We start from the raw sequence: 16,342 nt of genomic DNA, 5'->3' as shown, positions 1-16,342 counted from the left end.
GTTTTTTCTTAGTTTCAGGCCAAGAGCTGTGTTTGGGATCCTCATGTCTACATAGATGCAGATCTTTGAGTTGTTCTTCTTTGGAACTTCCACAATCGGAGACACCCAAAGCTTTAGCCCTTCAGCAGATTCAATTATGTCTTGTGCCAGCAAGCTCATTATTTCCTCTTCAACCTGTGGTTGTAAATGGATTGGTACCCGTTTATGATGTTGGGCCACCGGCTTAATTGCTTAATTGATATGTAGTGTTATCTGTTTCCTTTTCAATTTGCCAAGACCTTTCAGTATAGCTGGGTATTCTTGTAGAATGTTCTCTGTTTCTGAAATGTGATACGTCATTGCTAGTAGCCCCATCACCTGCACCGTCACATTGCTTAGCAGGCCTGGTGCTGGGATGTCACCTTTTAGCACGTGTATTTCTTCTTGGTATGACTTGCCCTTGTATGTTAAAGTCTCCGTGAATTTTCCCATGTTCTCTACTGGGCTTTTGGAGCCCCACGTGAACACATCCACGGTCAACGGTGATAGCTGTGGTTTCACTTTCATTTTTTTGTATTCCGACATGCACATGATGTTGCACGTCGCTCCGCTGTCAAGCACAAACTTAGCTTGGTGGTTCCCTACGTTGATGTCCACGGTGGCAGTTTTCTTTATCTGCTGCTTCTCCACAAGATGAATGTGCTCTGGCCTTTTTGCTCCTTTGGGTGCGTCTGACATTAGATATTGTCTCGCCTCCCTCACTGGTGCTGCTGTCTCTTCTGACTCATCAAGGTAGCTCCGATTAGCCGATTCCATGTGTTGTGGATACCTGTTGCTGTTCATCTGTGGTCTCATTGTTCTGCCTCTCTCACTTCTGAATTGTCTGGTCATGCACGGGCCCTAGTTTCAATGGCACCAGTGTTGGTTTTTAACATGGCTCTGCGTTTCTGGCGCGGAAAAGCTGTGTCTAAGAACTGACGTCAGCGCGCGGAGGCGGTGTCCAAGTACTCCGATGACGTCATCAAGGCGCCCACGACGCCGACGACTGACGCGGAGCCGCAGACGACGCCTGCCAACGCGCAAGGGTACTGCTACGCAAAAATTTCCGGATCCAGTCTAACGCCTGGGGATATTCTAAGGTAAGGAATCTAATACTAACTACTGTTTCTTACAGATATATCGTTACCGAAGGTAAGTAACTTGTTCGATAGGAGAAGAGAGGTGAATGAGAGTGAGGAGAGGGGAGAGTGAGGAGAGGGGAGAGTGAGGAGAGGGGAGAGTGAGGAGAGGGTTGAGTGAGGAGAGGGTTGAGTGAGGAGAGGGTTGAGTGAGGAGAGGGTTGAGTGAGGAGAGGGTTGAGTGAGGAGAGGGTTGAGTGAGGAGAGGGTTGAGTGAGGAGAGGGTTGAGTGAGGAGATGGGAGAGTAAGGAGAGGGGAGATGGGAGAGTGAGGAGAGGGGAGATGGGAGAGTGAGGAGAGGGGAGAAAGGAGGGGAGAGAGGGGAGTGAGGAGAGAGTGGAGTGAGGAGAGAGTGGAGTGAGGAGAGAGTGGAGAGTGGAGTGAGGAGAGAGGAGAGTGAGTAGAGAGGGGAGTGAGGGGAGTGAGTAGAGAGGGGAGTGAGTAGAGAGGGGAGTGAGTAGAGAGGGGAGTGAGGAGAGAGGGGAAAGAGAGAGAGGGTATGGAGAGTGAGGAGAGGGGAGAGTGAGGAGAGGGGAGAGTGAAAAGAGATGGAGGAAAGGGGAGATGGAGGAGGGAGAGGGAAGAGCGAGGGGAGAGTAGAGGGTGAGGATAGAGGGAGTGGAGAGAGGAGGGGAGTGAGGATAGAGGGGGGAGGGGATAGTGAGGAGAGAGGGGAGAGTAAGGAGAGAGGGAAGAGGGGGGAGGGGAGAGTGAGAGGGGAGGGGAGGGGAGAGTGAGCTGAGAGGGGAGAGAGGGGAGAGAAGGGAGTGAGGGGAGAGAGGACAGAGAGGGAGGAGAGAAGGGAACAGGGGAGGGAGGAAAATAGAGTGTGGGAAAGAGATTGAGGGAGATGCTGAGTAAGAGGGAGAGTGAGATTTGAGAAGAAGACTGGGCAGAGAGCTGATTGAGAGTTAGACATCTAAAGGTAGGTTTGCAGTGATGTGTAAATTAGATGTTAAAAGAGGAAAGTGCAGTGGTGCACTGAGCTGTATTGAAATAGAGCGCACAGATGGGCTGTGCTCCTTGTGAAAGAATAACAGAGCAGGCAGGCAAAACAGACGTAAAATGCTATTTTTAAACACAGAATCATGCCTGTGAATTAGATCAGTTTAACTTTCATGTAAATTATTTAACATTTGGAAAAAAACTGCTAAGTGTCCGTGTGTTTGCTAAATGGCTAAAAACACTCCAAACATTTTTTACTCGCCCCTCTCTAAAAAGCAGGACAGGAGTAAATATTATTATTTGTTTGTTCACCGGGCAGAAGTAGACAATGCTGCTGCAGCCGGTCGAAATCTGTAGTCCTGGTCACCCTACCATTTTATCAACTTCAGCAGCATGAAATACCATGAAGGCACATGTTTGGGATTTGAGTCCAATCCATAATAAAAATGTATCACACACTACAGGACGCATTAGTACACTGTGAAGACGCGCTCCAAAGAAGGTTTTGTGATAGTGTGCCTCTTTGTAAATAATTGTTGAAAAGGGCTGGTAGGAGCCGACTGTCGAATGTGCCTTCGTTTTAAAGGACTTGTTGCCGGCTGTAGGTGTTGAGAAGGAGCGGATTGAATGTTGCGATTGCACGTTAGACAAGTGAATGTTTTTGGAACAGAGGGACGTGAGCTGTTTCTAACTATTTTATGCTGCAGGTACGTGAGTGGAGGGGCATGACGATGTTGTTTGTGTTTGTGTGTTAATGACTGAGCATTGTTACATTGCGCTTTGCACCCAAGCACTATATGAAAAAAAAAATGTCCTGTAATTGTTTCAGGTGGTGCATGAGCGGAGTGGTTTGGACCGTGTAGTTATTGACTTTGAAGAGGTGAAGGTGGAAATGAGGTTCCGAGTGTAGGAACAGCATATAAAAATATTTGTGTTGTAGGCACGTGCGTATTTTGTTGTTTCTTAAGCTGGGGTCACGTTTGTAATTTAAAAAAAAGGATTGGTGTCCAGATGGAATTATTTAAAAAGCTGCGCATAAATAACGAGCAATACTGTGTTGCCGGACGGTTAGAGTTGAGTATTTTTAACAGGGTGAAGGACATGTGAATGAACCTAATTGTGTGTGAAGGGCACATAACATCAACTGGGAAACTTTCAAAGATTAGCAGAAACTTCAGTAGTAATTCAAGCTAGTGCATAGAAAGACAGCGCTACACAGCAAAGGATAACAGAGCAGGCAGCTAAAACTGCCATTGTAACGCAAATCTTATACTTAGAAACTTGCTTGTTAATGACATTGTTCCCTCGGAACATATACTAACTATCCGTGTTTAGCAAAGCCTTTAAGACACTTGCCACATTTTGTAATTGCCCCTTTAAACAAGCTCTCGGCATCGTGGTGGCCGGGGGGGTGGTGGGCGGGGGAGCTGCAGCCTTTGAAGTCTGATGCGAGGCACAGACAAATGGTGGTGCACGATTTGCACGCTGGGGCGGGGGAGCGCCAGCCTTTGAAGTCTGATGCGAGGCACAGACAAATGGTGGTGTAACGTGGCTGGCGATGGCGTGCACACGTATACGCACATGAACTATCCGGGATCCGCAAGTTTGGTAGCGTTTTTGAACTGCCTACTATACTCTCTCCTATCTATCCCAGCGGGATAGAATAGCCGAGACCTAAAAAAGTGAAAACATGTTTATATTACCTTTTTGTTTTAAAATGCACAGCTCGAAGAAGTTCTTTTTTTTTTTATTGTTTAACAGCTGCACGTTCTACAATTAATATATCTTTATTTCTAAATAGAACATTCGTGGACTCCTTTGGGAGGAACTTTATCCAAAAATAAAACTGTGGGAGTTTTATCAAGTCAATGTCGCTAAATATGTGGATCAATTCAGAACTGTTTTAGCCAAAGGTAAAATAATGGAATGTTACAATATTTTAATGTTAACTGATCCATTTTGTTGAATATTTTCATGTATTTATAACATCATTGTCTTGGTGTTTGTTATGGTCTTTGTGATGGTTCTAGATGTGTTCATATCAAACTCCACAATTGTGATTCCCTGGTCTCATTTCTCCAGACTGCTGTAATCTTTCTTCTTTTCAGAATGGAGGATTGTTTCCTGTTATGGTCCCACACTCTGCAGACCAGCCTTTATTTTCTTTATTGTTTTCATTGTTGTAAATAATCTCTTGATCCACTCTTTGTTTTGCTACTTCGAACTACAGTGTAAATTCTGGCTTCTTTTCAAAGTTGCAACTTTCCTTCCTGTTTTTGCAGAATTCTGGCTTGGGTCTGTGCACACTTCCCTTCACTGCTTTGGTGAACCCTATTGCTTGTCGCTCAATAAAAGAGCACTGCATGTTCTCCAGTGAATTCATTGCTGGCAAACCCACTGCATTGAAATTCCTGCATGTACTTAATTAAGCATACAAAAGAAAATGTAGTTGTTATATAATGGCAAACCTAAGTACTTTCTTTTTTAAAGAAGAATTTTCTTGAGTTGGGAAATTTCTTTTTATCACCATAAAGGGCAGTAAATAGGCCTAGAAAATTAGTGATGCCATTCACTTGGGAGTCAGCCACTTTGGCATTTTTCCTGATTCATTTAAATTTGTAATTATTTTCTTCTTTCAAAAATTCATGACTTTCTTTTCAGATTGTCCTGTTTCTCTTCAAATTTGTAAGATGATATCCATGAACAAAAGTGGTGACAATCAATGGTTACTAGAGAATGAAGCTAATGTGAGGCTGGCCAGGAAGGCCGGCACAAAGCAGCCAGCCTTAACTAAGAGGCAGTGTGTAAAGTATGTGTGCAACACAGCAATAAAGTGAAATCACAACACAAGAAAAATTCCACACCAGTTAAGAAAAATAGAGTAAAATGTAATTAATATTAGGACACCAAAACGGGAATCCAATTAGTAGAACTGGAAATGGGCAGTTTTAAAGATTTATGTAAAAATGGTGCCAAAAAGCACAAATCGACACTCACAGCTATCTGGTTGTATGAGACCCAGGGAAAGCCACAAGTTCAGACCGACCACAGTGGAGGGTGGTCCGGACACAGGGGCCAAGTTAGTCCAGTTAAAAGAGTTGCCACCACAGTTCAGCGCAAGAGTTCCATTCACAGTGGAAGGGGCCATGAGGAGCAGGGAGAACACTGTGGATGGTCATCGATGTTGGCCGAAGTGATGGCCAGTCGGCACTGTAGGGTGAAGTTCCTGTGGGTAGGCCGGTCGCCACTGTAGCGCGAAGTTCCTTTCAGCTTCGCAGATGGTCATTGCTAGAGCTTCACATTGACGGTCCCTGCAAGCGTGAAGTGCAGATCTTGCACTGCTGGGCCTTGTTGGCGGTCGCTGCAGTGCGAAATGTAGGGTTCGCCAGAGCTTTGCGTTGGTGGGCAGCATAGGCAGTGAGATCTTACCACTAACAGGTCCAATAGCACAGAGCCCAAAAATTTCTGGATAGCTCATCTGAGGCCAAACTAAGGGTCCAGGACCTGAGAGGCGCCACTTGGGAGTTTGGAATTCACTCCAGCAAAGGCCATCTGGGCTCAGGTAGGTCCAGTTGCTGGTCCTAGTAGCAGGTTAGCTGGGCAGTTTCTGGGGGCCTCTGGAACTTATGTCCCTGTTGCTCAGATCAGGAGGTCAGCTGGCTGACTCTTGGAGTCACTGCAGCCTGGAACGAGAGGTTCTTTCTCAGCAAGCTGGGCATGTGGCAGCAGAGTAGGAGGGCAGCAGAGTGGGATTCAAGAAGAAATCGTGTCTGAGGTCCAATATTTATACCTGGTGCCTACATTCAAGTGAGAGAAACATCTAGAGGATTCACAGTGAAGTGCCCCAGTTTCCTGCCTCTCCCCCCTGGCTCCAGACTAACCACAGGGGATTTGCAGCTTTTTGTATGGAGGCAGGGCACAGCCTATTCAAGTGTAAGCAGGCCTGTGCCGAACTCTGCCCTCCCATCTTGCCTGTGATGGCCCATCCAGGCGCATCTAAGCTCTCTATTGTGTATGGCTGTGTAAGAGGAATACACAAAGTTCAACTGCCAACTACTCCCATCTATGTGACCCAGAGATAGGCTGCAAGCACTAAATGGCTTGGGCAGGAAAATGCCAACTTTCTAAACGTTATATTTTCAGTATTGTAATTCAAAATACGATTTTACCATACAAGAGGATTTTTCATTACAATTCCAAACACACCAAGCATGAACTGTTTTTCTGTTCATATCTGGAAGTTACAGCTTATTAAATGTTATAAGGTAACTCCAATGTTATCCTATGGGAGAAGCAGGCCTTGCTATAGTGAAAAACTAATTTAAGAGTTTTTCACTACTAGTACATGTACAACTTAAAATTGCATGTCCTTCTTTTTAAATACATTGAAGGATGTCTGTTGGGCTATTTAGGGCCTACCTTATGTGTAACTTATATGTATTGAAAAGGCGATGTTGAGCCTGCAAAAGGTTTATTTCGCCACGTCAAAATGGCTGTTTAAAACTGCACATATAGGCTGCAGTGGCAGGCCTTAGACAGGTTTGCAATGCTACTTAAGTGGGTGGCTGTCCGATGTGGCCTCTTCCTTAGGATCTGCACAACAACCTTTGTGAGCCACCTCCAAGCAGCTCCAATGCTGTATGCTATTATAGCGCAGAGGATTAGTGGGGCCAGGTGGGGGTAAGATTTGGGAAGGGAACATCAGGGATGGACACCGGTTAGGAAAAAAACTTTCCATAAACAAGCACATATAATATACTGCAAATTGATCAGCAATCGCACATTTTGAGTTTTATGCTGATTAACACTCAGTAGCAATATCTATGATTTATATCTCAGTAGCTGGTAAGCATATCCTAAAAAAAAAAAAAATCCTTTATTTTACAGTTTTAGAAAACACCTCAGAACAGCATCAGTCAGTAATATGAATGGGACAAGACTTTACATATGCAATGCAATAAGACCTTGTGACAGCCTACGACATATGCAGTCTGTCAGCAGCCCCAACCTGGGGTGATCAGGCAACATGGTCTTGTGTGAACCCCCCCCCCCCCCGCGGTAGCATTCTGCAGTCTGAACCCTCCCTGTTCCGCACACCACCCCAAGCCTCACCGCAGTCATTGGTCTGTACCATTGCTGTCCTCCAACATCATATCAGAGTCTGGGTCCAGTAATGTGGTAGACCGGTTTCTCCACTCAGTTAGACCATCCCTTTCATCGTGCCTGCTGCGCTGCATGCGAGTCTTCTCCGCCCGGGTCCACTCCATGATATCCTTGTGCCAATTGTGTTATTACTGGAGCGTCCGTCCCATCCATGTGATGTCTGCCCTCCGTCTGGCCAAGGCTAACACCAATTGTAGGAACTGTATGTCAGCGACCACCTGAGTCCAGAAGTCCTGTACCAGCCTGCACAGAAAATCCACATCTCCTGTGCCGCAGCGGGGATAATTTTGAGCACAGGTGGAGGATATCTGATGCAGGACCTTGGGTGTTAAATGTGTCCTATGAAGGAAATTGATAATGTATCAATTGAAATTGTGCATTACATGAAACAGTGTGTGTTATATTAACTCGTCACCAGTCCCTGGTTCCCAAGGGGACATCTAAATCAATGTCCCAAGCCGTGCTGACCTGCGGAAGAGGTCCCTCTGCGTCCGCGCGCATAGTTCTGTATATTCACGTGATCGAATGCCAGCCTGAACCACACGATTGAAGGATTCCCTGGGTTTCTATTGGTGCAGGTGCTGCAGAGTAGCATGGCCAGGTTGCCCTCGCAATTTCAGCAAGGGCGGCATGGTGCAAAAATTGACCAGGCCCAAGAGAGAATCCTTGACAGGCGTCCAGAAAGGAGGTACAAGTCTCCCCTGGATATATATTTCCCAAATAGGTGCACCCTCCATTCTGCCTTGCCTTAAAGACATCATCTGCCAGACCAGTTTATATACCCAAACAGTTAGTTCTCTATGGAATGGGGCCCGTCTCAGGACCACCTGAGCAAATCGTTGCCGTCTATCTGATTATGTAAGGAATGTCAACTGGGAGTCCAGAGCCCTCTATTAGTAACTCATGCAATCAGTCCACTTCAGTTCTGCTAGACAATAAATGTTTCTCCCAATTATTGCCCGGGTCCAACCAGCGGGCCACATGCTGAAGTTCGGCGGCATAGTAATGCAAATCAAGACGCTGGACCTCCAGCCCCCATCTTCATACCGTCTAGTCATTGTTGCCAAGACCACTCTATTGTGATGGCCCGCCCACAGCAGCGAGATAAGAGTGGAGTCCAGCCGCTTAAATACTCTTCAGGGGAGGAGGCAGAAAGAGATTTGCAGCACACACTAGCATCAGAGGAAAATAAAAGAATTTTCAACATCCATCCTCTCCGTCATGGAAAGTGGTAGTGTGTTCAAGAAGCTCAGAGGACCTCAATGCATCCAAGACACTGTCTACTTCTAGATGTAGCTCTAACTTTTGTGTGTGCGCTCCCTAAATCCCAAGGTATCTGAACTGCCACAGCTCCCATCGAAGCCCCAGCCCAGGTAAACATTCTATTGGGGTACCGACTAAAGAGGCACTAGGGATCACCAGGGATTTGCCACAGTTTAGCAGGAGACCCAAAATGTTTCCAAAATCATCTAGAATCCGCAACAGTCTCTGGAGGGCTTCTGGGGGGACGGGGGGGAGTGGGAGGAGAGATAGAACAGGGCATCGTCGGCATAGAGTAAGATGACATGTGGTGGGTCCCCGATTAGTATGGCATAGTCATACAGTTCTCTACACACCCAAATCGCCAATTGTAAGCATATCCTTTTAGTCTGGCAGTAATAAACATGAATGGGAGCTCTCATTCATACACTCTTACTCTAAAACTCTCTTTATCTTTATAGACTGGTAATAATAAACATGAATGATAAACTATCATCCATACACTGAGGCAGAGCTATTGTAATCAGTTGTGCGCCCTCCACAACACAGTGTAAAGTGTAAGTGAAAGGAAGAGGATGCGTCATCAGGTAAGTTCAAGTTCTTTTATTAATGCTTAGTTGAGATCGAAGGTAAGCAACCGGCCAGAGCAACAGCAAACTCCAACTGCCCTTCTGACCATTCCACATGCCAGCATTTCAACATGGATCCCGTAGTCATGGTGGCATGCGCATGTATTGAAGATATACTGCACCCTACAGAAAGGTATTCCACATCACTTCTTAAAGTAGAGTGTCAAGACTGCTGTTATCTCTGAGCGCTTCACAATCAGTAAAACCATACACCAATGCTGGTATCGTATCTATAAAGATTTGCGAAATGCAACAGATAATTCTTACTCTGAATGAGAGTCCACTCCTCCCTCTTAATTGCACATGTGAATTAGAATGCCCCAGCAAAAAATGCGTAGCGGAACTGACCACGCCCGAAAATCGAGAGAAACCTTGGGATTCTTGCCTTACCGTCCAGTCACGTCAGGCCTTTCTTTATTGAAAGACAGGGACTGCGGTACTATCTGGAAGGGTGTCTCCACACCGAGAAATGCCCACTGCGAGGTCAGAGTCACACAGGGAGCTCCTCATGCATCAGCGATCAGAGAATGAGTATGTTTCCTAGGAGGGGGCGTACTTATAGATGTGCCACTCCCAAGATGACTCCTGCCAGAGCTTCTTGGAAATGTAGCCCATGTGACTACTCCGGCCCAAAACAAGAGGAAAATAAAACAGTGTGTTATAAGGATGGGCCAGTGTTGTAGACATAGCGCATACAATGCTAGGCCCTCACAGGGACCTACATGTCATAGCGACCACCAGCGTGCCACAATAGAGGCCTCATGAGCTTTCCCTCATGGCAGATCCATACTGGCAGAAGACTTGGTGCATGTGGACAGGTATTTGCGCACTGGGCTACACTTGCTCCTGCTATAGGGTTGGAAGCGGCAGGCCCTAGACCAGGCACCACCAAAAGCCTGACAGTGGCACAAAAAGTGTGACAAGGAGGGTGGCAAAAGCATAAGGATTTGCGTGGACCCCAGCGACATCCACAAACACATCTGGATCAATTCCCAATCAATTCCCAATATCTTTGAAACACTAGCGATGTTTAGGGTGGCTAAGTTGTTCAGTATCATGGATTTGACATCAGATTATCATCATTATGCTGATTCCAGGCACCTCACTCCTATTGTCACAACTTTGGGGGCTTACAACTTCTTAAGAGTGCCCTTCGAGTTAGCATCTGTTGTTGCTTGTTTCGAAAGGGTAAAGAAGAGGATGCTTGTGGGAATTCCACAGTTTTTGTTTTTTCAAGATGATACATTGTTGTCTGACACAGTGAGAGAAGAACATGATAGTGTTTTAAGATGTGCGATTGCAGCTGTTGGGTCTTAATGTAAAGAAATTAAACGTAAATTCCGGGTCAATACTGTGACCCACTAGGGCCACACCATTTCAGGGGAGGGGCCCAGTTCCAAGTTGGAGTTAGCTAAATATATTACTGATGCACCTACACCAGAGGATTGTGAGGAGGAGGTATTGTTCCTTGGATTTGGTTCTAAGTTTATTGGCAACTTTGCTAGTGTGGTCTAGTCTTTAAAGTTTTTGCACAAAAACAGAGCTCTTTTGGAGTAGTCCGGGATTGCGAGTAGGTATTTCAGTCTTTCAAGAAATTCATTGGTACTTTGCCAACTCTGGAACACCTCAATACATGTAAATTAACTATTCTGACCACTGATACTCTAGATAAGGCTCACCAAATTAACTTAGAACTGGACTGGTTTTCCTTTGTGAAAGAATCAATAGATTGAAAAAAAAGCCTTAATTGATGAGAATGAGTTGCAAGATTTGCATGATCCATTCCATTTATTGCATTTGTTATAATCAATGACTGGAAATGCAAAAACCAAAGTACACAGGTAGAGGAGTCCGCCTATTGCCTGTTCCGTTTTTGTATAATTTCATTGTTAAAACTGCATCATGAAACTCGATAGTTACTATGCCTGGTACAGCTTTGACTTTGTTACCAGGTGACTAACATCCATAGGTTCACATTTTTTATACTGTTTTCGGTCAAATGTTTTTTCATAAAAAATAAAAGTTGAACCTATAATCGGTTCCCAGCTACAAGGTTTTGAAACTTTTTTTTTTTACTTTTAGAGAACAGAAAATCTGCAGTCAAATCTGACCCAAAACAACACCTAAAGATTATCCAGGATCCTGAATATAAACGATTTGGCTGCACGGTGGATATGAATACAGCTCTGGCAACATTCGTGCCACACAGGTGTGACTTTATTTTGAAACTCTATTCTTTGGAATATTTCTATTCGATGGTTTTGGTTTTGAATTCAGCATATTTACAGTTCTTTTTTTTTTACCATGTAAGAATGTTTAGTGTTTGGGTTGATCTGTTAACATGTTTAGCTCTCAGTTGTGAAAGGCAACAGTCTTAAGGTAAGTGTCAAATCAGAAAACCATGAATCTAATTCTTAAAGGTGTAAATATTTCTCATGCCGTCCTTTTTTTTCTTATTGGTTGCAGTAACGGTCCGGCTGCCATTGATGAATGTTGTAACTGGTTCCGCAAGAGACTTGAAGAGCTGAATGCTGAGAAATTTCGACAGATGAATTACCATCAAGAGCAGGTTAGTATACCTTTGTGGTCTATTGTCATCTATGCCATTCAAAAGATCATTGTTTAGGCAGTTCATTTAAAATACCACCCTGATTGCTCCATATTTTTCAGGCTACCAATGGTGTTTTGGGAAATGTGACCTATGAACGATTGGCTGCCCATGGCCCCAAACTTGGGCCTTTTACCAAGAAGGATCCCCTTGTCACAAGGTAGGCTGTGTTTGTTGACGTTTAAATATAAAAATGTTTGTGTAGTTAACCTACCTTACTTACAACAATAGTTCCTAGTGTAACTATATGTTTCCCACTTGCTATCATTCTTGGTATAATGTGGGGGTCCTGGTAATCTTAAGAAGCACAAAGTAGCATGTTGGTCCTGATGTTACAGCCATCAGTTTACATGTTCAACCTGGCCTTCTCAGTTGTTCTGTATTTGCCATGTAGTAAATATCCTGATTATTATATGACTCAGTCAGACAATTTACTTTATTCGATGCTTACAATATAAGATCATAAAAGAAAAGTAAAAAACATCTATACATAATACACATATGCATAAAAAGATCAAAAAGATAAAAACATCATAACAAACACCATTAGGGAACAGTTAGTAAAAGCCAGCTGATGGGAACAGTTTAGAATTCATTCTTGTGTATTGTACAATTTCCTAATTTTTTGTGGTTAGATTAAAAAGGACGCCACAGAAAAACAGACCATAGGATTACACAAAGATTGTAGAAAATACATTGAGACACAGCATTGTTTAAAATCATATCTACGCATCAGGGGCAAAATAAATCTTTTACGTGGTACTGCATAAAAGTTGCTTAAAAAGAAACATGTAGATTTGATTGTGCAGAGCCACCATCGCAAGGACAGAATGGTAATTCACTTATGGAGTAAATTCCAGCTGGATGGGCCAACATGCATGGAATAAAATTCGAACGAAATCTAATTCAAAAAATCTGTGGCGTGAGTTTGTCACAGTAAAAATATAAGATTTTGGCCCTTCCTGTACCATTGGGCTTTCTAAATATGCTTTGACCGATACTTTTGTACAGTTTGCTTTCAATCTTGCTTCAGCCCTTAATTTGAGGAACAGGATTTAATCTCTCTTTTTGAAAAATTCACACAGTCGCTAGAGCTAGAGAATAGATGCTCTAATCCTAAAGAGGTAAAAGTAGATTTAATATAGGACAGTCCACGGGATCTTGTGGGCATTTTCCAGGGATAGGCAGTCTTCAATTAACTTTTGTCTGATATGGATAGATTTCCTGCTCCATATGGAATGCCACAGCATTATCGGAGCCAAAGCAATTGTGTTGGTCACATAAGGGACATCCAATTCTGCATGAGCAATGAGACTGGAGCAACTTACGGGGAGGCCCACTAGTTTTTTCCAAAATGTGTCCTCTATAACTTTTAGGACGGAGGGGTTAGTGCAGCCCCAAATGCCTGCCCCGTAGATTGCTACAAAGACTGATTTTGCTGCAAAAACTTTTTTTGCCATGTCAATGGGTTTTACTCCCAATTTTTTAACAAATGAGTGAAGGGCAATAATGCTTCTCTCAAGTGATAAGCTTTTAGTAGGAAGTATATTTGATCATGACAATTGCCTATCAAACATTACACCAAGGTAGGAAAAATTATCAGTATGTGCTATTTGCTGTCCTGATAGATGGAATTTTGGAACCTTCCTATTTTTACAGCCAGTAATAAATATAAAGGACTTGGCCCCGTTGTTTTTTATAACCAGTTTTGACATATAGGATACATAAGTATCTAATAACTTTTGAAGGGCGAGCCCTGTGCGGGCAATTAGCACCCCGTCATCGGCATACAGGAGAATTGGAGTGCAAACATTATTAACTTTGGGGATGTCTGGTATTAAGTCCAGCAGGAGAGCTTCCATCTCATTGGTGTAAATAGAAAAATGAAATGGGGCAAGCACATAACCCTACCGGACATCCCTGTTAATTGGAAATGACCTGGTTCACTCCCCCTCTCTTCCGTATCTGACGCAGGCCATGGCTGATGAGTAGAGCTGTCTAATAAAATATATAATAGCCTCATCTATGCCCATTTGTTCCATTATCCTCCATAGATGTTTATGTGCCGCACAGTCAAACGCTGCAGACAAGTCCATAAACGCCAAGTACAATCTTTCAGATTTTACTTGAGAGTATTGACGATTAATAGGCTCAAGTTAAGGCACTGGCCCTGAGAATCCATACCTTTTTTAAAACCATATTGCACTGGGATTAAAAACGTATTGATGGCTGCCCACTCCTCTAGTCTGTTTAATAAAACCCTTCCCATTCATTTAGCTGTGCTATCGAGCAGCGAGATTGACCTGTAATTTTTGGCCTCAGCTTTGTCCCCTTTCTTATAAATTGGAGCTAAAATAGATTTCTTCCATGAGTGGAGGACCCTCCTTAGCTATAACATTAAATAATAAAGAAGTTTGTCAGCACTGGACCCCATAGGTCCGGCTGATCAAGGAGGAAATCTTTAGGGGTACAGTATAGTCCGGGGCTTTGTTTCCAGAGCACTGCATTAGGGCTACTTTTATCTTCTGGTGATCAAAGATATGGGGGGGTTTGCTAGGATCACACCTAGATAAAAACTGCGGGTCCTCCCCCTTCACATTAGGATGAAATATGAAAATTTTAAAAATATGAGACCCACGCCTCCTCGTCTACATGACTCAAAGCTTATAGAATATTACAACAAACCTCTGCTCGTTCACCTTATAATACTCATACAACCCTCTCACACAGAGCAAAATCAGAGTTCTTTATTCCATCTCTGGCACTGTTCAGCCAAGTGTTTTTTTCATCAATGTTTAAGATATGAAGGAAGATTGAAACACTTAATTGTAAACCCTCCACGTTATAGTACAACCCAGAACAATGGTAGATCATTTTTTAAAAGTCTGAGCCCAACCAAAAATGCTTGTTTTCATAGTTTACATGAAGCTCGTTACATTTTGGTCTTTCATTGATCGACTATGCATTTGTTCAGGTTTAGGACCATTTTTCATTGTTGGGTATTCTGAAAAAAGTATTCTGTGTTTTCCCCAGGTTCATAATTATAATTCCTCCAGCAACATTATTTTCACATTTTACTCTACTTTTGTGATACTTAATCATTTTTATCCAATTCTGAAGTATGAAAGTTCTATTTTCATAAAACATGAAAGATTTGAGCACTTTTTGAATTTATTAATGAAAAGAGTTTGTTTCTGTTAAACCACACTATCTTCCAAAGAACATCTCTCAGTTTCATAGTCATCTGTACATAAAAACTCCGGTGTCCGTTATGCTTTTTCATCCATTAAAGGATGAAGTGAAGCTTCTTTGATTTCATGCAAATGTACAGAAAACATCAACGTGTTCAACATTAAAGTATTTACCAAGTAAAATATATCTAAAGGAGAGTATCCTGCCTTTCACCCGCGATAAATACAATAGGCTCTTAGAGCACATCCTTTTGCAGTGGCAGTACAAGAGATCAGCAGAGAGCCTACATGGTTTTCCCTTCATACCTTCTGGAAACATATTTTTTATTAATATTGACATATTCAACCCTTCTGAACTTTTCACAGAAAATTCAGTCAACGCGAGTATCTGACATCATTTGCAATTAAACAATAGTTTTTTCAAGGCTGTATGGTTGAGTGTTATTGGGACAATTAATAGAAGAATTTATTGAGAAATAGGATATGAACACTGTTGGAGAAAGGAGAACGGAGGACATGCAATAGTATGAGTAAAATTATCCTATGTTGAGTTCCATATGAAATTCCTCTTGTAGCTGTAGGGCTAGATGGACAAGTCTCTTCTTTCTCACTTGTCTTCTTTTTAGTGTGTAAATGCAGACTTCATAATTACCTCTGTGAAGTAGCATCTCGGAAAATCAGTAATTCCGTCTGCAGTCTTTCAACAAAAGGATTTCATGGGTATTCTGAAAATTCAGTTTTGGCCTGTGAGCAACAGGAGCAAAGAAAACGTTTGTGTTAGTTTTTATTTTGATATAGGTCTAACCTTTGTTATCGAGTATCTGCAGTCCATCTTTGCTTGCTTAATAGGGAATCCATCGTGTTTTTACATTTCGGTGTAAAGATTCTTCTTTTTTTACGAATTATCAAATTCCTAATAAATGTCTCAAAGAAACCCTTCTAAGACTTTTGTCTACGTAAACTTCAAAGCTTTTCATTTGTTTTTACCTCATGGATTCTTCATAATTGTTAGTCTATGGAATTTGAGAGAAACATTGTTCTTTGTATTCATATAATATTAGCCCCTTGGTTTAATTTCTCTTGTTACATGTTGTGTACAAGCTGGTCTTAAGAACACCCACTAATGTTTGTTGATCTAGTTTAGTTTCTATTAGCAACTTCTTTTTTTCAATAATCACTAAGCCACCCCGAACATGTGGAGGAATTAAACCTTGCATACATACCACTTTGTGATGTGGCCACAGTGCAGGTATTTAGCAGGGTTTATTCTGGATTCCAAACAATCGGAATCCCCATCATGTTTCTATATGATTCAATATTTCTTTGTAAAATATTTGAATTGTCACATATCCCACCAAATACCCAGCATCTTTCCCACTTCAGTACTA

General features: G+C 42.7%; 1 protein-coding gene across 4 annotated transcripts in view; it reads left to right on the top strand.

Moving 5' to 3' along the window:
• AGL (amylo-alpha-1,6-glucosidase and 4-alpha-glucanotransferase) overlaps positions 1 to 16,342 on the top strand; it is a 354,506-nt gene that overhangs the window by 107,310 nt on the left and 230,854 nt on the right. For all 4 annotated transcript variants that reach the window (XM_086954603.1, XM_086954587.1, XM_086954609.1 and 1 more), the window contains exons 7-10: positions 3,905 to 4,016; positions 11,238 to 11,364; positions 11,622 to 11,724; positions 11,826 to 11,923. In XM_086954603.1, the coding sequence (XP_086810729.1) occupies positions 3,905 to 4,016; positions 11,238 to 11,364; positions 11,622 to 11,724; positions 11,826 to 11,923 (440 nt within the window). The remainder of the gene's footprint in view (positions 1 to 3,904; positions 4,017 to 11,237; positions 11,365 to 11,621; positions 11,725 to 11,825; positions 11,924 to 16,342) is intronic.

Source organism: Lissotriton vulgaris, chromosome 1_1 (genome assembly GCF_964263255.1).
Source record: "Lissotriton vulgaris chromosome 1_1, aLisVul1.2, whole genome shotgun sequence".
Classification (NCBI taxonomy): domain Eukaryota; kingdom Metazoa; phylum Chordata; class Amphibia; order Caudata; family Salamandridae; genus Lissotriton; species Lissotriton vulgaris.
This window is presented reverse-complemented; position numbering and strand designations above follow the sequence as displayed.